Source organism: Gorilla gorilla, chromosome 11 (assembly GCF_029281585.2).
Source record: "Gorilla gorilla gorilla isolate KB3781 chromosome 11, NHGRI_mGorGor1-v2.1_pri, whole genome shotgun sequence".
NCBI lineage: Eukaryota > Metazoa > Chordata > Mammalia > Primates > Hominidae > Gorilla > Gorilla gorilla.
The window spans coordinates 41,200,847-41,227,172 of NC_073235.2; the positions used below are offsets into that span (position 1 = coordinate 41,200,847).

Sequence of the window (26,326 nt, forward strand, 5' to 3'; positions counted from 1 at the left end):
AAGATGAAATGATCTTTTGAGTATCATCTACAAGACTTTTCTGAAGGAAAAATAATCTCTAATATGAACTTGTTTCCTGATTTGTCTCTTGCAATTGGCAATATTAAATTGTCATTCATTAAGAGTTCTGATTAATCAACATTGAGTTAACTTTAGTTTCCCTGCAAGTAAGAATGCATGACTCCATCCTCTATATTTTACAGGCCAGTTAACTAATTTAAAATTCTTTATGAGGTGAAATCAAACCTTTAGGCAATCAAGATATTCCCCAAAACATACCAATTCCTATGAAAATATATTCTCAGGTGCCATAATCACCTGAAAACTGCCCAATGTAGTGTTCTACTGCTGTTAATTCTTAGCCAGTCATATTGCTAATGTATTCCAGGACTCCTATCTTTGGATATAAGGATTTAACCTGACTTACTTTGGATTTATCCTGACTTACTTTTCTGTAGTTTCAGTTTTTAAAAAATTTGTGATCATAGATAAATTATTATCCTAAATATTTTAGGGGGAGGTTATTTTCACCGTTTTCAGGTTCAGTTTTGGCTACTGGGTCCTGTCTTGTTATAAACTCATTGCAATTATTTTTGTTGTCTTGAATACCTGCTTCAATTTACCTTTCTTATGTAACACAAGAGCTGGGACTAGGAGTCAGGAGAAATGCATTTCAGTTGGGTTTGCCATTTGCTAGTGGGCACATCATTACCCTCATGGGGACTTGGGTTTTCCTGTCTGTCAAAAAAGAGAATTAAGAAGGTAGTGTAGGTTGCACTCTCTTTGAAATATTACTCTTCTATATGTTAATATGTCTATATGTTTAAAAGTTCTGTTGCTTTAGTTTTTAAACAGTTTGTGACTGAGTGCAAAATTAGCTTCCGTGAATATCCTTTTCCTCAATAGCAGTACTAAAGGGCAAAAAATAGTTTTGTAGAAATGTGTGTATTTGCATGCTTAAGTGGGCTCTGATTTATATTGTGCCAAGTACCATTACTGACAATTAGGTATGCTTTGAAATGAAATTATGACTTAGAAATATATGTGGCATATATTCTACTCCAACTTACAAACGAGCTTATGGGAAACTTTTAAAAAATTCCACAAACCCTGCTAACATCTAAGAACTGTATAAATCCATTTACAGGTTTTTTTTTTTTTTTTGCATAGAAATAATGTTCACATCTCTCAACTTTGGAACATCAGATAGTTTTAAACCTCATTACTTCATGTCAAAACAATAATAATTGTAATGGCAGCTCACAAGTAGAGTTCTTTCTTACTAGATGCCATGCTATGTACAAAATGTTTTATGTGAGTTATTCTTTTGCCCTACTTTAAAATCTCCACAGCCAAGATGCCTATTTAACATGTATCTAAGGGAAACCTTCTTGTTCAATTGGTATCACACACACACACATGCACAGAATAAGCCCTTGTGAGGAAAAGAAACAAGGAGAACAGAGTCTTTAAAAAATAACCACCCAGGATTAATGTGACAGATCTAGCAAATTCTTTTTATTTACATAGAAATGTGTACACATACTTTCTCTGTACACAGAAAATTCTAAGTATATATATAGATATATGATTCCCACATATTTTACAATAAATAATATTTTACTCTTGTTTCTAGGTGAAAATAAAAAGATGTCTCAAAATATTAATCACCAACCACAAAATTACAAAAACACGTGGTGAACTCAGAGCAAGAACTTCAAGCCTGTACTACCACACACTAAGCTTAGTACAGTTTTTACAAAAGACAAAAATTGAACACTGCAGATATTACCGGTAAAAGGAAAGAAATGAAGATATAAAATAGAGAACAGAGCTCTTGGTTTTTTGAACAGTGTGGTAAGAGTATTTCTTGTTGTTTAGGACTTCTCTTCCTTTAGTCCTCAATTTAATGTTTTACTTTAATTAATATTTTACAGATAAGAAGGGAGAAAGAAGTTAACATCTATTGTAAAAGGAGTGACCATTCCATGAGCGTCCTGAGTTCTAGAAGCCTTTTTCTTGGCCAGCCAGACCCCTGTTTCTGTTCTAATTTAATGATCATTCAGTTCTACCATATAGGACTGCTATTCACCCCCACAGGGAAGATGAGAAGGGCACTGACTGTGAAGTGACATTAATTTGAAAGTCATTTCAAAAGTCTGGTAAGCCAGGTATCTTGGTTGTCAGCACTTAATAATTAGAAATGTTTAAATATAACTCTCTATTTCCACATAGAGTTTGATCTCTTATTCAAATATTAACTAAATGCAAAGAGAACTTAATCTGGGAGGCTAGAAATAATGAATCCATAATCCTGAAATTTCCTCCCTCTACTTCCCACTTTTGTTTTCTATTCTAGTCTAGGAAACAAGCACTTTCACTCAACTTCAGAGCTGTTCTACACATGTGTAAAGAATCACACTATCGAATGAATTGAATAAAGCTCTAAGCTATAGGATGCATACAAATTTTGTCATTTTTTGATTAATTCCACAGCATTTGAATTTATCAGAAGAGTCTAAAAGCATCATGATTTTTGTTATTGTTCAACAAACTTATTCTCAGATTTGCTTTCCCATTACATCAGTATTCAAACTCAGAGGGAATCATAAGAATGGTGACCAACACAGGGCTCAGTGCTCAAATCACATTCCACGCAACTCTAGCTCAGATGATAAGGAACTTGGTTCCACTGTGGCACTGTAACTTCACACACGAATTTTGAAACAAATTTTACCTTTTTTTCTCTCATATCAATAACAGCACAGATGGATAGGGGAAAAGATAGAAATATAAAAAAAAGGGTCCAATGTCAAAAACACAATTCATCTATCAAATACAATCTTTTCCTTTACCGCATCTGCTATTTCTGCGGTAACCTTCCAAAACATATTTCAAAGGCAGGCTCATTTCAAGAGCAATGTTTGTCACATGCATAATTTTGTTCCTTCTTGTCACATATTGCTATCATTGATGTTTCTTTCAGAGAAACAATAAGATTTCTAGAACTTAGTCATCTTGCATGAAAGTGATGGTTTCATAAACAGTTTAACTTTTTAGATAAAGGTACCTACAATAGAAACAAACAAATTTCACATTTAAATATGTCTCTTTTTCTTTTTTTAAATTTGAAAACCTGATAGGGAACTATTGTTCACTGCCAGAAACAAAAGGGATCCTTTATCATAAAGAGCTGGGCTTGTTTCTTTGTCATTCTAATCAAATACATATGTATCCCTCATTTCCACCACAGCAGGAAGATCAGCCAGAAGATAAGTATGGGGTCTCACTATGGTAATTGTAGTCAGGGCACACCTTTTGCACGAGTTTATAATCAACACTGTAAAAGGCAATGTAAATGCAAATGACCTTGAAGGGCTTGGAGCACAACCAAGACACATGGCTCTGAGTCTGCTCCTGGTAGCAGATCTTGGATGGGTCAAAGTTGCACAGGGCGGTCTTTTTCGCCCGATCTGTTTTTTCATACTCAATGCGACAATTGAAAGATTTGGATTCCTTGGTCTCCAAGGTAGACTGGGGGGAAACTTCAAATTCCACCACCTTGGAGGGTGGTACCAAGCTCACTGAAACATTGCCCAGGCCTGTTGAATTATGTCGGAAATACACACTGAAGGTTCCATTTCCATGGTCAACAATTTTCCCTGTGATGAGGAGATTGAGTTTGACAGTTTTAATGTTGGAATGAAAGTCACCCCATCCAAACATTTTCTTAAATTTTCCTGTTTTCACTATTGGCCTCCGTTTAGTTCTTGCCAATGGCTCCTGAATCTCCGTGATGTTGGCCAGCCAATCCCAAAAGTTTTCCATGCTGTCTGCATAGGCCATGGGGCCGGGCTTGGGCACCGGAGACTGTTTAACAAACAGGCGCAGGGGACTGATGATCCTTGAGTGCACCACGTTGCCGACCAAAGTCCCCGGAGCATCTTTGTCTTCCCAATCCAGCCCCTCCGTGGCATGCACCACTTCCTTACTGTCACAAAATAGCTGTTTGAAAAGAAGAAAGAGAAATAAACTTTAGGTTAGTGCCGTGACTGTGCACTCAAACTGAAGTCAAAGCGCAAGGGAAATTATTTCAACATTATTTAGATTCTTGTTCGACAGCATTTCACACACACAGAGGGGCTCAACAGCGTAACAAGATAAGCATTTAATTCAAGCAATGGAAAACTGCGAGTATGAAAAATTAAAAATGGTGAGGTTAAGAACAAAGTATTTCATTTTAATGGGTTGATGTGATTTTAGTCTCTGTTTCCTGATCTTCACAATTCTATTTTTCCAGATTGGGGGAAGTAGTATATTTTGACTTCTCATTTGATATAATCATTAAATTGTCAACTCTTTTCTTTCAGGTGGAAGACAAAAATAGAGTGCTGAAGGTATCTACAAAGGAGCTAAAAACTGTCAATGATATTGATAAGTCTTTTAAGTATATTTGGAAATATTAAGGGGATTATTACATTCTAAGGCTTATAACGTGTAATTTCATAGCTCTTTATATAATTCCATCTCAAACTCTGTAACAAAAAAGCATGTGATGAGGATTAGAAAGTTCTACAAAAAGTTTTAGTTGAAAAAATAGAAGTAAAAATTTAGTTGCCTTTATAAAAACAGAAAGTAACGTAGAGAGGTATATTTTGAATTAATAGGTTATATATGAGTTAATAAATTTTATTACAACTGAATTATATCCTAAAATAATTGCTAAGAAGCTGTCATGTGCATTGTTTTATGGGTTCCTCAGTATTTTGGTTCAAATCATAGCCACCGAAACGTAAGAGTTTATTTGCATTTGATTTTTCTTTTTATTCTTTGTATAGTATGAGTCCCCATGTTTACTAAAAATAATTTAGTTAAGTAGATATGGATTTTGAGGGACAGGATCACTGTATATGATGCTGTTGCATGGAGTGAATATTTATGGATGATTTATAAAAAGTCTGGAAAATAGAGGTTTCTAGTGGAAACACAGCCTCTTATCTCTAATGGCACGAACCACTCTTGTAATGATTCTACGGAAAACTGTCAGCATGATGAAATGGATGAGCAAAGAAGTGAGGCTGTGTTTATGTACTTTCTCTAGCCCTTTCAAACTTGGCAAAACACTTGGTAAAAATGGTTTCAGATTATTCCCAAAATTATTGCTTTCAATCCAATTTTGAAAATAAATGAGAGACGTAGCCTGGATTATAAACACTGCATTTGACTAGACGGTATAGTTTGATAACATGAGGTTATCTATTGTATGTTCATAAAAGTTTAGAAGCTTAAATCCTAACAGGGCTTTGTGAAAAGTGTTTCCACCTATGTCTAGTCCCCAAATCACTTTAAGAATTCAAGGACTCAAAATGTATAGATAGGTTTCTTTAAAATTATTTTTTGCTTTGGTAAGGATGGGAGGGTGCTACAACATATACTTCTCCCTTTGGTTAATTTCTTGGAAGATTTTCTTCCGCATTCCTGGAGTTTTAAAAAATTCAGAACAAATTGGTATGATGCATATTCTTACATTTTGAGAACCTAAATCCATATGGCCTCTTCTTAGGGGCTTATACACCCTGAATTGATACTCCTTTCTCTCTCCTGGTGTTGAAAGGCTGGCAGATTCCCCAGGGAAAGAGGGATCATTACTCTGGATTTCTGGCTCAAAGTATTTCTGATACTGTAACTACAGCTTTCTGATTTTGCACACTTTTTTCTCTCTTATTGGTATATAATATTTTACATATTTATGGGGGTACACGTGAGTATTTGATACATGCATAAAATGTGTAATGATTAAGTCAGAGTATTTAGTGTATACATCATCTCGAATATTTATCACTACTATGTATTGGGAACATTTCAAGTCCTCCCTTCAAACTACTTTAAAATATACAACACATTGTTGCTAACTATAGTATAGTCACCCTACACTGCTTTTGAACATCAGAACTTGTTTTATTTTATTTAAAAAAATGGGATTAATTTTTTTATTTTTGGTAGAGATGGGGTCTCAGTTTGATGCCCAGGTGGTCTCAAGCTGCTGGCCTCAAGTGATCCTCCTGCCTCATCCTCCCTAAGTGTTGGGATTACAGGTATGAGTCACCATGCCTGGACTAGAACTTATTTCTTCCATCTAACTGTGTTTGTACTCATCCATCAATCTCTCTTCATTTCCCCCACCCCACCCTCAAATGCTTCCCAACCTCTGGTACTATCAAAATTCTCTATTTCTATGAGATCAAGTTTTTTAGCTCTTACATATGGGTGAGAATATGTGTCTGTCTTATTTCACTTAACATAATGACTTCCAGTTCCTTGAATACTATTTATTTATTTTTAGAGACAGGATATCACTCTGTCACCCAGGCTGGAGGCATAATCATAGCTCACTGCAACCTCAAACTCCTGGGCTCAAGTGATTCTCCCTTCTCAGCCTCCAGAATAGCTAGGAATACAGGTGCACACTACCATGCCTGACTAATTTTCTTTTTCTTCTTCTTTTTTTTTTTTTTTAATACAGTCTTGTTCTATCACCCAGGCTGGAGTGGAGTGGTGCAATCTCAGCTTACTACAATCTCCACCTCCAGGGTTTAAGAAATTCTTGCACATCAGCCTCCCAAGTAGCTGTGATTACGGGCATGCGCCACCATGCCTGACTAGTTTTTGTGTTTTTAGTGGAGACAGGGTCTCACCATGTTGGCCAGGCTGGTCTCAAACTCCTGGCCTCAAGTGATCTGCCTGCCTCGGCCTCCCAAAATGTCAGGATTACAGGTGTGAGCCACTGCTCGGCTTAATTTTTTATTTTTATACAGATGAGGTCTTGTTATGTTGCCCAGGCTGGTCTTGAACTCCAGCCTCAAGTGATCCTCCTACCTTGGCCTCTCAAAGTGTTGGGATTACAGGAGCGAACCATCATGTCCAGTCCCTTGAATACTCTTACTCATGATGTGTGCAAACTTCATTCCAATCATTTGGTAATAGCCCATGGAGCTCAACACCCAGACTCTGCTTCTGACTTGAGTTTCCTGAGAATGGAGACAGCCTGGTCCAAGTGACCTGTCCCAGCATCTCTCCAGAAAGAGGGCCAAGGATGCATGGGCAGACAAGAAGCTCTTGCTAATCAAGGTCCAATTTCTCTTCTGTGATCATGATTCTTGCTGCCCATAGTCTACTACCTATTTTTCACCTGTTTCCAGTATTTCATGAGATTCACCGTGCTTGGTAAATGCTTGCAGACACACCTACCATTTGCGGAACATCTGGTTTACAAGAAGTGCTCCCTTACTTCCCAATCTCTACTCCCTGATTTGGTACAGCTTCTGAAATTCTTCCCTCACTCCCACCTTCCTTCTTCTATTTCATGGGATAGAGCCCTTCTGACATTTTCCCCTTTAAGCTTGCTTTTAAAAATATGTCTTGATTCTTACCTTTATATATCATAATATTAATTGCTTTATTACAAATACCATGACACTTTATCAGCAGAACTAAAATACATTTTTCATTCAAAAGTATTTTTTCAACCACAAGTATAAAAATATTCTTTTATCAGCAGCAACGTGCCCTCTTTTTCTTTAAAGTGCTTGTTTAATGTTATATGTTTCCCTAAATTTTTTTCTGCCTGGTTCATTTTTCTTGTTTTAGTGCTTTGCCCAATTTTCTCCTCACTTTCACATTACTGATAAACTCATAAAAATTGAGCCCATCATTCAACAACCAGTAAGTTTTGCAATCATGTAGTCTTAGCTGATCTTGGTGCACTTTCAAATACATGATAGACACTGATACCTTAAGAGATCCTTCTCTTATCACTAGGACTTCCATTGTGATGGTTCTGAGATTACTCAATAATAATAATAGTAATAATAATAGCAATAGGACATTACTGAGACATTTTCAAAGATCTGAAAACTTTCCTGATAGCAGTTTATGTTGTAAGAGAACATGAACCAAATATATGTGACTCTCTTTAAAAAAATGAAAGTAGAAAACATTCTAATCTTTCAAACAGATAAATTCAGTGTCATTATTTGCTTTTACAAAAGTTGTTTTGTTCTTTGGAAAAGGTTCCCTATATGAGAATTTGAAATGAAATTACATTTCTAAAAAAAAATCATTCTAACACACTACTGTTGAGGTCCAAACCTGCTCAAAGAGCCCTTGATTTTAAGATTAGTCAATATAATAAAAAATAATAAAATTTAGCTAATAGCAAAGATATATAATGTTTCTCTCTTCCAGTGACAGCATTCACTGGCAGTACCTTAGGTAAAAAGTACATATATATACATATATGTGTGTGTGCGTGTGTATATATATAAATCTATATAAAAGCACTTTTTAAAAAAATTTGGCTTTCCTTAGCACATCATATTTCTAGCTTGTTTTGACAACAACATTAGCCAAGTTGGAAAAACTGTGTACAACCTCATCCGTTTATTACTTTAAAATACACGGACAGTTCTCACAAGTGCTGACTTCCAAATCTAAACCCAAATCTCAAAAAGCTATCTGACAGTGATTTACTGGTAGAAGAATATAATGTAAAGGGCAAATATATTTCTCTATGTCTTTAAACAGATGACAATTTTATCTCCCCTCCCAACTTTCAGCCTTGGTGTAACTTGTTCAACCTTCCTCTTGTTATTAATCATCACTTTATAACATCACTATTGAGAGCTCAGGCACCCTTTTCTACACCGGGTCTACCTAGATGGTTATATGACCTAAGTCCCCAGTCCACATGCTCAACATGAAGACCTAATCAGAAGACTGGAGGCTGATGAGCCACAACCCTGACCACCTCCCCACTGCTTACCCATATATTCCCAATAGGGAAGCAGCCTGATATGATGTTTCCATCATATCAGAGCACAGGATTTATTGCCTAATGCCATTGTCACCCCTTGCTCAAGTGTATGACCTGAACCTCAGTTTTCTCACCTACATCTCCTTTGCTGTTTGGCTGTAAGGACTAAAAGAATGGATGGAAATTACTGGGCCTATTAAGGCATTCGATGACTGATGGCTCTTCCATGATCCAATGGATAATCTCATGCCTCCTACTCAAGAAGTGTCTCCAAAGGTTTCTATGAATTCTCAAGCCTCCAGGAAACTGATTAATGGTTAATTGAGCAACTTGTTCAGTGCCATGTGATAAATTAATGACCAAGTAGAAATCAACCCACTCTACCCCAAAACATCAATCAAATGTTTCCCTATGTTTCTAGTCTTACTGGCATCTGAGTCACATCCAAATCCCAGGTGAGCTCTCTTTGCCAACAAAATGTGTTTGTAGATCTTTGATTCCAATCTACTACATGAATCAGCAAAGGGAGCTGAGAATATAAAGTGTCTGGCAGGTGCCCTCATTCCTGAACAGACAATTTCTGTGATACAACATGCTGGGAGAAGAATGTAGGTGGTTCTGAATCTGCTGGTAATCCACTCTGTCCAAGGCAAGATTGTTAAATGTTATCTACAAAACACGTAGCTGTATATTCCTGGTTACTTTTGTGTTTGCTGGGGCTCTTCGTGCTAATTTCAGTATCCCTGCTGTCTTTCCCCCCATCATATTATAATAATAACGCAAAAACATTTAACCTCAAGCATAAAATGGAGTTTTACAAAGGGGAAGAAAGAAAAATTGCTGTGCTTTATCTGTTTGAACATTCCTTGATTTCAACACATTTATCAAACCTTAAGTAATTTATGTCTTGGCAGAGTGTATCAATTTCACAAAGCACACACATTAGCTAGATACAATGATATCATATTAGCTTTTTCTGCATCTTACAGAAGAGCTCAAAAAGATTAATAAATGCAGAAGCCTTCATCAATTAAATGAAGCAGGTGGAAGGAAGGGAGTAGAGGAATAAGACTGTATTTCATTTTGGTTCTTTGTTTTTAGGGGGGAAAAGCTGACAGGTTCAAATCATTCATCATAACAAGCTAAAGTTGAATTTTACTGATAATTAAATGCATTTTTTCCCAAGAGGCAGAGAAGCTGCAATGAATTTTATAGTAGCAGATGTGAGAACTGTCACAAATTATGGAAATAATTTATAAACTAAAAAGCATCTTCCTCTGCAAACATTATATCAGAAGAGACTTTTTAAACTGTATTCACTATATATTTTTTAATAAACATTTTTATTTTGGAATAATTTTAGTTTACAGAAAAGCTGCATAATACAAAGAGTTCCCATAGACCCTGCACCCAGACACTGCACTCAGTATCCCCTACCGTTAACATCTAACACTATAGTATATTTGCCACAACTATTAAACCAATATTGATACATTATTACTAACTAAAGTCCATACTTTAATTAGATCTTCTTAGTTTTTCTTTAATGTCTTTTATTTGCTCCAGCATCCCGTGCAGGATCCCACATTAAATTTGGTCATCACCAATCCTTAGGTTACAAAGATTCTCAACTTGTCTTGGTTACAAGTTTCTCAGACTTTCCTTGTTTCGGATGAACTTAAATGTTTTCTGAAGTACCTGGCAGATATTTTGTAGAATACCCTTCAATTTTGCTTTATTCTATATTTTTCTCATGATTACACTAGGGTTAGGGGTTTTGAGAAGGAAATACACGAGGTAAAGTGCGGCTTTCATCACTCCCTCTCAAGGGTACATGCTAAGCAACTTGTCACTGTGACGTGTCACTATAATGTTAATCTTGATCTGGCTGAGGTAGAGCAAATGTATTTTTTTTAAGGTTTTGCTTTCAGAATTCTCATAAGGGTTGCAGACTGTTGTTATTATAACCTTAGTTGAAATTACCTTTAATTCCGTGGCACTTGGTTTAGGATTTTTTTTTTTTAAGTCAGGAACTCCAAAATTTCAATTTATAACTCTTTACAGTATCACTGAATTATCTAAAATAACCTCAGAGTTGTTCAGGAATTTACAGACTATTTCTAAATTATTCTGGCAATTTTACATGTTGTTAATGTGTCTGTCATCACCATTATTCATATTGCTATTTTATTTTTATTTAATATTAATTCCTTAAAAATTGTACCCACTTTGATAGTTGATAGCTCTATAAAAAAGAGCTTATTCTATGAATATCTTATATAGAATTAGAATTACTTGCTGACTACATTAGAATCAAATATCCCTTCTCAGTTTAGCAGCCTGCCCATTTTACTTTATTCTACACATCCAGTGAGAAAGGATTAGTCTTTAGGTGCGGCTTTCTTTGCAGGTCAACTGGTTTATCAAAGGGAAGGGAGCTAATGAAAGAAAACATCACTAAGGATGATTCTATATGTAGTGCTCTGGGTGGTGCAGGGACACAAACGCTACTTGGTTTCCTCTGGGTTCTATGACAGTCAGATATTTTCCACGTTTATAAGATAACCCTTTCCTACAGGTTCATCATTGTGATAGCTCCGCTTCTTCTCCGGAGCTATATGTTGGGTTGAATCCTGAACCGCAAAGGGAAGAGATTTCTCCGCACTCACTGAAACTCACGAAAACTAAACAAAAAGCATTTAAAACTTTGAGCTTCTGGGGTTCAACTTCCGTTTAATATAAATCATGCCTTTATCAGAACAGTCCTAATAGGTGGTACTTTTGTTACTTACAGAGACACTAAGGGAAGAGATATTGCCACCACCCTTGCTGTCCTAGGCCAGTGTTTAACAAGTCTAAATGACACGTTTATTAGCACATATTGACTCTTCACCTACGTGGCACCGGGGTAGTAGGAGAGGTCTGATTTTTTTTTTTTTTTTTTTTTTTTTGAGACGGAGTCTCGCTTGGTCGCCCAGGCTGGAGTGCAGTGGCGCGATCTCGGCTCACTGCAAGCTCCACCTCCCGGGTTCACGCCATTCTCCTGCCTCAGCCTCCCGAGTAGCTGGGTTTACAGGCATTCGCCACCACGCCCGGCTAATTTTGTATTTTTACTAGAGACAAGGTTTCTCCATATTGTTCAGGCTGGTCTCAAACTCCAGACCTCAGGTGATCCACCCGCCTCGGCCTCCCAAAATGTTGGGATTACAGGCGTAAGCCACTGCGCCGGGCCGAGGCCTGAATATATGCCCTTTCTGACTCAGCAAGAAGAGACTAGGTGACATTAACACACCCTATTTAAGAAAATGGAAAGCGTAAATCAGTTTAGAAATATTTCCACAAAAATACTATTTTATTTTTGCAGGATTAAGTTTATTGCTTCACTGATTTTGCCTATACCTGCAATCAGAGGAATGTTATTGTATTCTAACATTGTACTGGCTAATCATTGGACTGAGAAGAACAAGTGGAGTGTCCCAATCAAATCAGTGCATTGCAGAAAAAAATCTGTTACTGCGTCCTCCAGTGGCTGAATTTACCCAATCAGAAAAATTGTCCCAAGAGCAAAGAAATGAATAAGAAAAGGAGGGGCAATGAAGTCAATCAGGACAAGCAGGGAAGAGCAAGAGACAGGAACAGAAGTGCTTTGATTTATTAGAAGGATTTGGCGTCAGGAGCATAAAAATGATTAATGGGTGCTGTAACTTAACCATCCTAGCACACTGTGCAAGCCACATTCCCTCTCTGGGCTTGGTTTTCTTAATAGTAAAATGGTGAAAAGCACAAGATATGGTTGCACTTCAAAGAGATGAAGGAGGATGCAAAGTGGAAAGTGAATTAGAGTGAGGCTGGTCTACAGGTAGGAATACTTGTAAGGAGGTGAATACTGCACCACAAAGAAGTGAGGAGACCCTCAACCAGGTTCACAAATGTATGAGTTCATTTTTTTAAACACTTATTTGACACACACTTTTCAAACACATTTCAGGAGCCCACATTTGTGCTGTAGGCACTGAGAGTGCACTGCCGAGCAGGACAGACACAGGTCCTGTCTTCAGACAATTTGCAGACAGCAAGGGGGTCAAGCAATTCACCTAGTCATAGTTCTCACAAGGTCCCATCTCTTGTTCTCTCTCTCTATATATACATACATCTCAGTACATCAGAAGGTGGAAATGCTAATCCTAATTAAAGGAACAGGGTAAGCAACAGGGCAGGGAGTGAACAGAACTAAACAATTAATATCTTTATTTGGATGAGTGAAATGAAATCCAGGACTTACTGGTTGATAGTTGATAAACAATGAATTTGTGACAAGAAAACCAATTGATCTTGGAATTTATACTCCTTTATATCTGGTTCCAAATTGTATATCGATTTGTTTATAATTACTAATGAAAGTGTGATAACATTGTAAGACAACAGTTATATTTTTTTCCTAGTGAAAGGTTAACTTGGTGACTATTTTCATGACCATAAACAGGCTCCGATGTTCAGTCTTTGCTGAATTCCTGACTTGCAGCTACCAGCTACAGTGCTTGGAAGTGATGACCTCAGCAGGCCTGGCCTTTCACCTTTCTACCTCCAAAGAGCTTTTGAAGGTGCATAAGATGCAGTCTTGGGTTCTGAGACAGTCAGCCCTTTGTCATGATTATGCTATAGCCCTCTTCTATATAATCAATATAATATGTATTAGTGCTACTTGATAAGTAGGTAACTATGGATTAAAAAGAATACTCTGAAACAATATAGAGTTGTCTTTATGTTTATAGGTGTGTTAAAAATATGCTAACAGACAATAAATGTAGGTAACACCCATAGTTTTCACAAGGATTACTGATTGTTCTAAATGAAAGGCAAAGCAAAACAACCTAATTTCCCCCCATAATCATACAATTGAAGAGGCATCTATACTTTAAGAGAATGTTTTCAGATTTCTGTGTTTATACTCAATATAAAGTGTTATGTCTTTACTGGTTTAATATGAAGCACTTGCTATAACATATATAATACACAATGCATAGATTGCATAGATCACCTACCACGAAGAAGGAATGTTGTAACTATTTTATAGTACACCAAAAATATGTAGTCCTCTACTTATCAAAGAAGAAAATTTTGACTTTCCAAGACTAAACTGAATGAGCTGAATACTCCAAATGTGTGGATTTGCAGCAAGCTGGGAGAGAAAGTTGGCTTTTCCTTGATAACAGGACTGGCATATGCTACTAGAGAAAATTTCATACAGATCGGTACAAATATTTTTTTAAAGGCAGCTGGCTTATCGGTCTTGGATACCCTATAAGTATTTATTATTGTTGTTTCAGAATGATGACCATTGCTAAGTGCAAGTTTGGAAGAATAAGTGGCTTTCTGAATGGATTTGTTCATGGTGTTGTTAACGATGGGATCTATATTGGTGGTCATTAATGATTTCACTGGGGTTATTAATTTAAGCCAAGAACCCCAAAGTGACCACTATTATACAATCTAGAGGTGGCTTACAGATCCCTTTACAGTTGAAGAATTATAGAACCAATAATAAAAGGCGGTTCAAAGCCTCATTTGAGTTGCTTACATATATATATAGTTAGATTGCTTTGACAGTACTGTCCTATATCCTGCAGCTAAAACTAAAATGACAAGCTGCTCAGCAGAAAAAAGAACAACAGAAAAAAACCCAAAACCTGTCATGATCAATTTTATCGGCATCCCATTTGAATACAACAAAGAAAATATATAATTAATAATCAAATTCAGCATACCATTAAATTTATTGCTTGTAAACAAACCTTGGAAAGCATTTCTCTGGGTAGAAATTTTGCAGAATGTCATCCCTGCTGACAAAACAGGAACATGCATCTGCCGGACAGCATACAATGCTGTTTTGATGATTAGTAGTGTGGCTTGCCCTAGAGTCATATTTCTGGTGCTCCATTACAGAACTGTCACAGTAGATTAAAAGAAGAATGACAAAAAAGGAATGAAAAATGATAGAATCAAACATATATCAATGTACTAATTGTACCTATTAATATTTTGTGGCATAATGTGGCATTGTTCCAAAATTCATTTTGTAAGTTGAAAAACAAATGATTGCTTAGGAGAAGAAAGCTAAACAGTGGACATCCTTTCTGCTGAGAGTGGCAAATTCATTTTACCTTCCAGATATCTTTTAATAGCTACCCTTTACGTTATTCTAAATTGATACAGGAACTAACAGGAAACATAAATGTGAAGACAGAAATCTTAGCAGTAAGAGCCAAAAAAACTAGATTGCAATGCTTGGCAGTAGTTTTATTGCTAAGGTTAAATATGGCAATTCTTATTTTATCTTGATGACAGTAATCTGAAAAATCAGTGACACAAACCTCTGCAAAAAATTCAGTACACACACACATGCATGCACGCATGCCTACACACTCTAGACACACAGAAATATCATGTATGCATGCACATACCACAGTTCTCCGTAAATATTTAGGAGGATAGTGTCAAAGAAAACTTAGATTTTATTTTGTATTAGAAAGCTGAATTAACAGAGCTCTTTAACAAATTATGAACGGGCTGGAAACAAATGTTAAAGATGCTTTGTTGGAAGGGGCTGCTAAATATGATATGGCTGTGTGTCCTGAGTTAAAAAGGGTCAGATCACAGTCTCAATACAAGTTTTGCAAAGTCAAACAAGGTATTCTTTTGATAATCTAGTAGATTGAAATACTGCTTTTGTTGCTAAGGAGTAAGTGACTCAGCATGGCAAGTGGCACTGTCCACTTTCATCATTCAAGTTTTCAATGAGAGACATGAGCTTCACATGATGGGAACACATATATACTTCTGAAATATAATGGCCTGGGAGAGACAACATGAATCTATGTCTTGACCGCTAAAAGTTGGCATTTAAAAAGGAAAGTTGCAATGGAGGGAAGAACAGTCAAGTGAGGAGTAGTAATGCCAGATTATTCTATTTCCATGCCATTTTAGGCAGAGTTTCAGTGAGGGATGAGGAGACGTATACAGGGGAGGAAGAAGACACAGGCGGTGTGGGTTTGGAAAAGTGACTTTGTGTATGCTTTGTATTTTACTATCAAATCCATTTAATATTTCGGTCTTCAGGTACCATTAATTTGGCAATTAGCACATACTCACTGTGATGGTGAGTTTTATGTGTCCATTTGGCTAGGCTATAGTATCCAGTTAACCAAACACTAATCTAGGTGTTACCATGAAGGGATTTTGTAGATATGATTTGTATCTACAATCAGTCCACTTTTTGTTGTTGTTGTGTTTGTTCATGATGTTAGCATTAATTTATTGGTTACATTCTTTCACCAAACATGACATTTGTTAATTTAAAATAAATTTTCCAACTTTTTTAGATACATAGTACAGTATTTCACTTAAATGTAAATATTCACAGTGTATTGGGGATTTTTACAAGATCCTATATAAATATGCTACTTCATTATGATCCAATATAAATATGTTTTTTAAGTTCAGTGACAGTTTACAAACTATAAAATATCTATCCACTGAAAATATAAATGCCTATTACTTGTGCATTTGAAACTGATAATTGTGTTAAAAGTATTTTTGCAATAATCATTCCTGACATTTCTAATGAGAATTACAGAGCCTTCACAAATAACCTCATTTGATTCTTACATCTACTTTATGAGGTATGTAGGGCAGGAAATAACCTTAGAGAGGTTAAGTGGCTTGTCCAAGGTCCAAGTATTGAGAGGCAGCAATAAATCTAGGAATCTGGTCTTTGTATAAGGCCATTGTACTTTCTATAGTAATACTCTAATGGACTCAACACCAAAAACAAACAAAACAAAACAAAAAGTCAAACAACAAAAAAAACCTGATTAATATATTTGCCTTATAAATAAAAAGCAATTTTTCTCATTATAAAGTAAAAAGTTTATTCTAGAAAATGAAACTAAGAAAACAGAAAAATTAAAGTCTGATAACTGTTAACATTTTAATATTTAATTCATATTTTCTATCTGTAATATAAATGATCCATATTTTATATATAATCTGTAACTATTTTTAAGAACAATATACTGTATTTAGTTGCATAATAGGTCAAATGCTCTGGAAAAAAGATCTTGCAATCACTACAAGTAAAATCTAAATCCAAATCAGGGTCAATTTTATCTAGACCTCCTCCCTAAATCCTGGATGACACTTTCCTGTTTCAGCATTTGCCATCCAAGTCCAGACCAGAAGGAACTGGGACTGTTCCGGGCAGGAGCAAGCATCATTGTCCTCTGGACCTGCTGGGGTGGCTGCCCTGCCCTCTTAGCCCAAGAGTCCCCTTTACATCCATGGCTCTGCCCTCAGAGTCATGCTTCCTTCATTTCTTCCCTTCTCTGTCCCTATCAGTCCGGGCTGGCAATATTACTGGCAGTATAAAATTTTCAAAACTTTTTCAGTCTCCTGTGAAATTCATGGGAGTTTAACCCATCAGCAAGAGGGCCTTCCACACATCTTCACTGGATACCTGCACCTCTATTCCTGGTTTCTGCTGAGATGACAGATTGCATCCATGTGTCTTTGGCAAAAGTCGCCCAGCCACATCTTTGGTGTTTTCTCCAGACCAAACAGTTGATTTTAAGTTAAAAAGGTTATTCTTGATTATTGGAGTTGGCCTTATTCAATCAGTTAGAATGCCTTAAAAGCAAAACTAAGGTTTCCTTGAAAAAGATGAAATTGTGCCTCAAGATGGCAGCATCAACTCCCGCCCAAGAATTCCCAGCTTGCTGATCTGCCTATGGATTTTGAACTTGCCAATCCCTGTAATCATGTGAACCAATTCCTTGAAGTACAGCTCTTGAGATATCTACCTCTCTATCTTACTGGTTCTGTATCTCTGGAGAGCCTGTTTGATTTTAATAGATATGCTCATGTGTAAATATCTTATTTTCATAACTCAATTATGCCTGTTGCTTTCTTGTATCCTCCACAGAACCTAGTTATAGATTCACCTTGACTTACCATGGGGTTATGTCCGAATAAACTCAATTTAAGTTGAAGATATCATAAATTGAAAATGCATTTAATACGCTTAACCTACTGATCGTCATAGCTTAGCCTAATCTACCTTAAATGTGCTCAGAACTCTTACTTTAGTTGGGCAACTATAGTTGGGCAAAATCCTCTCACACAAAGCTCATTTTATAATAAAGTGTTGAATATCTTATGTAATTCATTGATGTTCTACTAAATGCTTATTGCTTTCATGACGCTACAAAGTTGAAAAATCTTAAGTTGAACCAAAGTAAGCTGGGGACAATCTATATAAGGTTACTTGATGGTGACTTAATCACAGGTTTGGACTTAGGGCCAAGTGTCTCTCCATGCTGCTCCCAGAGTAAACCATCAAAGTATAGGTCACCATGCTTGCCACACTGTTTATTATTATCATTTTTGTTTTTTGACTTGGTTCTTCCTCTTGTATATTCCTTGATGGCTGCTACTTGATCTTATTCATCGTATGTCTCTAGCCCCTCTTATGGTGTCTGATTTACAATAAGTTCATAATAAAAATTGAAAAAATAAATCTCACTGGAAGTGTGTAACTTCCTGGACCTCTCACAACTTTTTATTTCCTTAGACCACTTTGGGAAATGTTTTAAATCCTAATTAAAACTTAATCAATAAAGCAGTCAACCAGGAAATATAATGGAAATGAGGGGCGTCTTTCCACGCATCTGGAATTATTTGTTAAGGAGATAAAAATCAAAGCCTTTTCTAATTCTCTGGTGATCTCCTAGTGGGGTCTTCTTTCTCTTCTCTCCCACCAGCAACCTCTTCCCGTATCTGTCTCAGAAGTCCTGGAAAAGATTCAACAGGACTGTCCTGGAATTAAGAGATGATTCAGACCACAGGAAGAGGCACAGTCTCTCTCTTGCCATCAGTTCATGTTAAGCTCCACCCATTAGGAATTAGGCCCAGTAAATTTTCTAAAATGCAAATTTAGCTGTGAGATGTCTTTTTTTTTGTCTTTCAAAAAAAGCTACTTTATTGAGGTATGATTGATGCACAAAAAGTTGTACAAATTGTTATTAATTAATTAATTTTATTTTTTTAATTATACTTTAAGTTCTAGGGTACATGTGCACAATGTGCAAGTTGGTTACATATGTATACATGTGCCATGTTGGTGTGCTGCACCCATTAACTCGTCATTTACATTAGGTATATCTCCTAATGCTATCCCTCCCCCCTCCTCCCACCCCACAACAGGCCCCAGTGTGTGATGTTCCCCTTCCTGTGTCCTTGTGTTCTCATTGTTCAGTTCCCACCTATGAGTGAGAATATGCGGTGTTTGGTTTTTTTGTCCTTGCGATAGTGTGCTGAGAATGATGGTTTCCAGCTTCATCCATGTCCCTGCAAAGGACATGAACTCATCATTTTTTATGGCTGCATAGTATTCCATGGTGTATATGTGCCACATTTTCTTAATCCAGTCTATCATTGATGGGCATTTGGGTTGGTTCCAAGTCTTTGCTATTGTGAATAGTGCCACAGTAAACATACTTGTGCATGTGTCTTTATAGCAGCATGATTTATAATTCTCTGGGTATATACCCAGTAATGGGATGGCTGGGTCAAATGGTATTTCTAGTTCTAGATCCTTGAGGAATCCCCACACTGTCTTCCACAATGGTTGAACTAGTTTACAGTCCCATCAACAGTGTAAAAGTGTTCCTATTTCTCCACATCCTCTCCAGCACCTGTTGTTTCCTGACTTTTTAATGATTGCCATTCTAACTGGTGTGAGATGGTATCTCATTGTGGTTTTGATTTGCATTTCTCTGATGGCCAGTGATGATGAGCATTTTTTCGTGTGTCTTTTGGCTGCATAAATGTCTCCTTTTGAGAAGTGTCTTTTCATATCCTTCACCCTGTTTTTGATGGGGTTGTTTTTTTCTTGTAAATTTGTTTGAGTTCATTGTAGATTCTGGATATTAGCCCTTTGTCAGATGAGTAAATTGCAAAAATTTTCTCCCATTCTGTAGGTTGCCTGTTCACTCTGATGGTAGTTTCTTTAGCTGCGCAGAAGCTGTTTAGTGTAATTAGATCTCATTTGTGTATTTTGGCTTTTGTTGCCATTGCTTTTGATGTTTTAGACATGAAATCTTTGCCCATGCCTAGAAAACCCTAGGTTTTCTTATAGGGTTTTATGGCTTTAGGTCTAACATTTAAGTCTTTAATCCATCTTGAATTAATTTTTGTATAAGGTGTAAGGAAGGGATCAAGTTTCAGCTTTCTACATATGGCTAGCCAGTTTTCCCAGCACCATTTATTAAATAGGGAATCCTCTCCCTATTTCTTGTTTTTGTCAGGTTTTTCAAAGATCAGATGGTTGTAGATGTGTGGTATTATTTCTGAGGGCTCTGTTCTGTTCCATTGGTCTATATCTCTGTTTTGGTACCAGTACCATGCTGTTCTGGTTACTGTAGCCTTGTAGTATAGTTTGAAGTCAGGTAGTGTGATGCCTTCAGCTTTGTTCTTTTGGCTTAGGATTGACTTGGCAATGCGGGCCCTTTTTTGGTTCCATATGAACTTGAAAGTAGTTTTTTCCAATTCTGTGAAGAAAGTCATTGGTAGCTTGATGGGGATGGCATTGAATCTATAAATTACTTTGGGCAGTATGGCCATTTTCACGATATTGATTCTTCCTATCCATGAGCATGGAATGTTATTCCATTTCTTTGTGTTGGAGATGGAGTCTTGCTCAGTTGCCCAGCCTGGAGTGCAACGGCACAATCTCAGGTCACTGCAACCTCTGCCTTCCAGGTTCAAGCCATTCTCCTGCCTCAGCCTCCTGAATAGCTGGGATTACAGGCACGTGCCACCACTCCTGACTAACTTTTTGTATTTTTTAGTAGATATGGGGTTTCACCATGTTGCCCAGGCTGGTCTTGAACTCCTGAGCTCAAGCAATCCACCTGCCTCAACCTCCGAATGTGCTAGGATTACAGGTGTGAGCCACCATGCTCAGATAAGGCATCTTTTTTTAAAGTCTTTACCTAGCAACCTGTTACCTAGAACAGTGGTTACAAACTCAGCAGTGGGACCCTTTCTCCACTAAAGTACACTTTCGTAGAATTCCATTATATACAAAAGATACCAGTACCATTTATTAATGCATTATATATGAGTTCAGATGTGTAACAACTATTATTGAAAGCTTCATGAATGACAGCAGTAAGGATCTTATGACAAAAATGAAACTTGAAATCAGAAGTTACAGATGATCATTGCAGTCATATCAGCTTCAAAACAGTTCATGGCAGCATTTCATACATAAAGTGTCTCTTGACATCCTGATAGACTTGGTCACCACCGCCCCCCCAACCCCCGGCCGAAACTGCCTTTATACTCCTATAGTAGCACCTGAACTGGTTTGTGTCCTTTCACTAGGCTGAACTCCTTAAACATAGGGACATTTTCTTATTCTCTGTTGTGTTTCCAATGCCTTGGGCAATAAAGCACACATGTTTAATAAATATGTTTCTGAAAATGTGTAAGCCTCCCCACTAAGCTCCAATGCCATTTCAATACTAATTTTATGACTTGGTTAAATTTTCCCCTGGAATTTTTCATATTGCCATTTCTCCCTGAAATTTCCTGGAGGTTTTATGAATTGGAATGTACCCAAATGACCATATCATGTTTCTAAATTATTGGGGATCAAGCCATGAAGTTTAATTGACTGTGATTTCTTAGGAAACCTGAAGAGAAGAGCCATGCTTGAACAAGGAACAAAGCGAGAAGCTGCAAACCATTCCTGATGGGGTCCTACTAGTTTTAGCCCTTGGAGACTCAAATATAATCTCAGACTCCTGGCCCCAGAGGAGGAGAGTGGTTGGGTTTGGTGGAGGGGCTTGGTCAGATGCAAGAATGGTTCTGGAAAATAAAGACTGTGACTTACCCTCATTAACAGGGTAGGGGAGAGAAAGACTACTGGGAGGAGTGTCCTCCAGCGTACACGGGACAATTAGCAAAGCATCCACTAAATTGCCAAGGAGGGAGCAAGCTTTTCCAGGAGTGCCCATGTTGAGGTAAAGTACCAAGGAAGAAATTATTCAGATCAGTCCCAGTTTTATAGGGAAATCTGATTATTTCAGACTACAAGTGTTCTGGACCTAAATCGCATAGGAAAATGCTTCATTTCTCACTGTACTGCATTTGGCTTTTATAGGCAAATTTAGCCGTCTATTAAATAAGCTGGAATACTTAATATCTAGCAGAATAGCCCCAGTGTGTTACTGGGGAGGGAGGAGCAACAAGTGATTCATTAGGTCTTTATGTACAGAGAAATATCAAGACATGAACTCATCGACTTGCTGATTAAACAGTTCACTTTGATGCTCCTGAACAATGATGATGTACAGATCACACTGGCAACATCTCTTAAAAAGAAGAACTTGCGGTGGAACAAATAGGCCTGCACATGCAGGAAGTAGCTTGAGGGGGTGGCAGAGGGAGGAAGTGGTCAGAAAGTAAAGTTATCCAGAAACTCAGAGACAATCTTGAAATGTAAACTTCCCCTTAACAATGTCTGTCCCTTACGCGATAATAAGGTCATTTGTGCTGATTTCCTTTCTGATTTTCCTCCTGCAAACATTTTCTACTCCCTTGGCACATGCCTCATCCTTCCCACCTATGCATCTCTGTCCGCCTTCCCCCATTGGCTCAACCCAGAGCCTCAAGTTCTTCTTGATACCTCCCTCGTTTTCACTCTTGAATTCATCACTAATTTGTATATTTTATCTCCAAATCCATTTTACATTTGTGTACCTCTGTTCCCCCATTGTCAACATGACCTCTCTCCTGGGTACCTTCAGAAATGCTCATGTCCCATCTCACCCTTTCAACCTGCTTCACACGCAGCATCCAGAGAGACCTTTACACATCCAGGCCATGTCCCTCCACTGTTCACCCTCCTCAGTGCATTCCATTGCACTGATAATAGAATTCAGACTCATTAAATGGTTAAGAAGGTGCTTCTAGAGATGGGTCCTTCTGGCTTTCCAATGCACAATCCACTCACTGCTATATACTCACTGTCTTTGACTTTCTCTCAAAAAACTCAGAAATTGAAAAAAAAAACACCAAAACTCAGAAAACTTTGCTCATGGCTCTCTTAAGACACATTAATGTTTGGCCTTGTTTCACCATCTCTCACTAGGCTGCAAGTTACTTACAGTGTCCTGTAACATCCATTTCACACATACTTGGGGGACACCCCCATATTTCAGGCACTACGTTGGGCACTAGGATACAATGGTAAGAATGGTTCTTACTCTATGGAGGGTAGTGTCTAGAGGAGACCAACAGAAACCTTGTAAACAAATGCATTCAGAAAATAAATAGAAACCATGGAAAGTGCAGAGAAGAAACCCAACACGAGATGCACCAGAGAATAGGTGGGACCCTTTAGATTGGGTGGCCAAAGAAGACCATCTTGAGAACGTGACATTTAAACTCACACAGGGATAGTTAGCCAGAGCTCGCCATCACAAGGGAGGAGTGTTGTGGGCAGAGAGGCAGTATGTGAGGAGCCTTCTAGTCAGGGAAAGTGTGGTGAATTCTGAGAATTGCATGAGGCTAGTGTGGAGAAAGGGCACAAGGTGATTTTGGAAAAGTGGGCAGGGGTAAGAACATTTGGATTATCAAGGTGAGTGTCTCACTTGAAGTAAACAATTAATAAGTACTTGTTGGGTTTCCAGGTGATGATTCTATTCCAACTGCAAAATTCTTCAACTTACAAAATTGAGGCCCTTAAAATTAAGCGAAAGTCTAGAATTGAAGTCTCCACATTCCCAGTTGAGTGTTCTTTCTAGTATCACTACAGGGAGTTAAGTACCAATGATTCCATAGCATCTGAAAATGACTGATGACCAGTACATCTTCTATCATGCACAGATTGAATGTGAGAGACATATATTAATCGACAGTCTTTTATCAGCATGTGTGAATGCTTCTGATAGTTTTCCTGAGTCTGTCTTCATTCTAAAAGCAAATATTTCTCTGTGCCTGAATGCTGCCTCTTTCCTAATCTCCCTTTGCCTAATTAGCCCCTTATGTTTTCTGCATCAGGGAAGTTATTCCTCACTATTGGGAGAAAGTAATACTTTTCTGGTACATGCACTCTTGGAACCTGAGAGACAAGGTAAGAAGTGTAATCACTTTGCTGGAAAGACCACACATGGAGGCCCTGAAATACATGGAGATGGAAAGGGGCCCAGATGAGTGCAAACTGCCAGCCATCCCTTCCAAGGACCCAAGTATGTGAGCAAAACCATCTTGAGCCTTCCAGATCAGTTCAGCTGTCAGGTGAGTACCACTGAGCAATCCCAGTCAATGCCCTTTCCAAAAGCAGAAGTGGAAGAAACAGCCAACTAAGCCCTATCCAAAGTTCAGACTCATAACATCATAAGATGTAATAAAATGGTTGTGGCCTTAAGACATCAAATTTTATGGTTAATAACATAACCAAAATATAGAGGGTGTGTGTAACTCTATGAAGTGAGGTGATAGCGTAGTAGCTACAATGTACAGGTGCTAAAGAGGTAATCAGAGCTTTGCCCTATAGATGAGGTTGTCTGAATGTGGAATGACCTGCAGAATTAGCCTGCAGAGTTCAGCTCTGAGTCATTCTGATTTAAGGAGCTCACACAAAGCCTGGGATCTGCCTAAATTCTGCCTCCACGATTTCATGGTTCCTGTTGAGGCAGATTCTTGAAAAATCCAGACCCAATCCCTGATTTTTCCTGAACACTGTCACACTGTCACTGCTGGTATGAATTCCACAAGATATGAAGGTCATGTTTATATCACCGAAACATCAATGCTTGTTTATCATCAGCCACTGCAGTTCTGGTCAATTTTTATATTTCAACAATATTCAATATATGTGTAACGGAAGCTTTAAAACAAGCCTCAAATGATAAGCAACCCTCTCTCTGTTTTGTTTTGCCTAAAAATTCTTATCTGTCTTGGGTCTTCACCAGGTACCTTTTTGCCATGAAGAGAATTCTTGAAGATTAATCCTAAATGTCCGCTAAAGATGAAAACGATGGAGCAAGTATTGTTAACGTGGGCCAAGAGAAAGCAGATGAAATTAATAACTGTTAGTTTTAATTTATTTAATAAGTTCACAACACGCATCATTCTTATGCATAGCATATTTGGTCTTTAGATATCTCTCTCACTTCTCATCTGACTATGGCCTAATTTTAAAACGTGTGTGCCTCAAAATACCTGGAGATTTCTAATATTTATAAAGATATTACACAAATAGCAGAGGATAGCAGAGGAGAAAGCAGTTAGAAGAGGCCTGGCTGGTCTCACTCCTCAATTCATCACTAATTCTTATACTCTGTCTCGAAATCTTAGCTCAGTCAGTTGTCAGAATCTCAAGAAAGCCTTTTGTTCATATAAATTAAACTTTTTCCATTTCATTTTACAATGCATGTAAGTTATAGTTCCATTTCATGCATATTTTTTTAAAAGAAGATTCAAACAAGCTATTAATGGATTTCTAACCTTTAAAAACACTCTGCTTTCCTCTTTTCCATATTATTTCTTTCTTAATGCCTTTGCTTGACTTTTTTTCATGGTTTGTTCCATGAATGTGTTGTGCTCCTCATGCTTTACCTCTCAACATAACTGAAACACTTAGGAGTGGCCATCTGTTCTGGTCATCATTGTCAGTTACAAGAAAGCTAAAGAATGTAACTGCTGATCCCCCATTTCCTTACCGACTACACACTTACAAGAGAGAACTTGCTGTTACGAAAGCATGGGAGTCCCTCCATCACCTGCCTTTGGTCAGATTGAAAACATAAGCTAAGACTTATGTTTAGGAGTAGGCTGGTTTGGGTATGGAAAAGATCAACTCACATGTTCTGCCATGTGAGCCATCAGAATTAGCGATTAACTTCTGAGACAGATGATGAGAATGAAGAACAGGATATTCAGAACCCACAAGTCTGATTGCCTAGCTTTATTGTGTGAATTTCTGCAGTATCCTCCATGAATTACTGGTATAAGGTTGCCATATAAATTATAGATTCTTGATGGTGACCATGTCTTGATTTTTTTTTCATCAAAGATGTGACTCTCTAGAAGCAATAAACTATAAGAGAGCTGTATTGGTGTACCCGCAGGGATGTCCAGCATTAGCCAGGTGAGATTCACAGTGGTTCACTGTAGGTCTGAGTATAGAGACAGTAGGTAGGCAAACCGTGGCTTGGGAAAAGGATGAGATTTCTAACCATGAGGACTGCCCATCAACAGAACAGCCTGCTCCAGCCTGCTCCACCTATGACAGTGTTATGGGTTGAATTGTGTTCTCAAAAAGATATGTTGAAGTCTGTTAAAGCAAAATGAAAATGAAAACGGGGCCTGAAAAATTCCTGGGCAAACAAAACCTGGTAGGCTTTAAAAATAGCCTTCATCTTACTTAAGCTGCAAACATGAGTAAAA

At 37.6% G+C, this 26,326-nt stretch overlaps 1 protein-coding gene across 1 annotated transcript in view; it reads right to left on the bottom strand.

Moving 5' to 3' along the window:
• Positions 1–1,492: 1,492 nt before the first annotated feature.
• Positions 1,493–26,326, bottom strand: part of NXPH2 (neurexophilin 2) — a 116,394-nt gene continuing 91,560 nt past the window's right edge. The window contains exon 2 of the mRNA XM_004032610.5: positions 1,493–4,005. Coding sequence (XP_004032658.1) covers positions 3,262–4,005 — 744 coding nt within the window. The 3' untranslated portion in view covers positions 1,493–3,261. The remainder of the gene's footprint in view (positions 4,006–26,326) is intronic.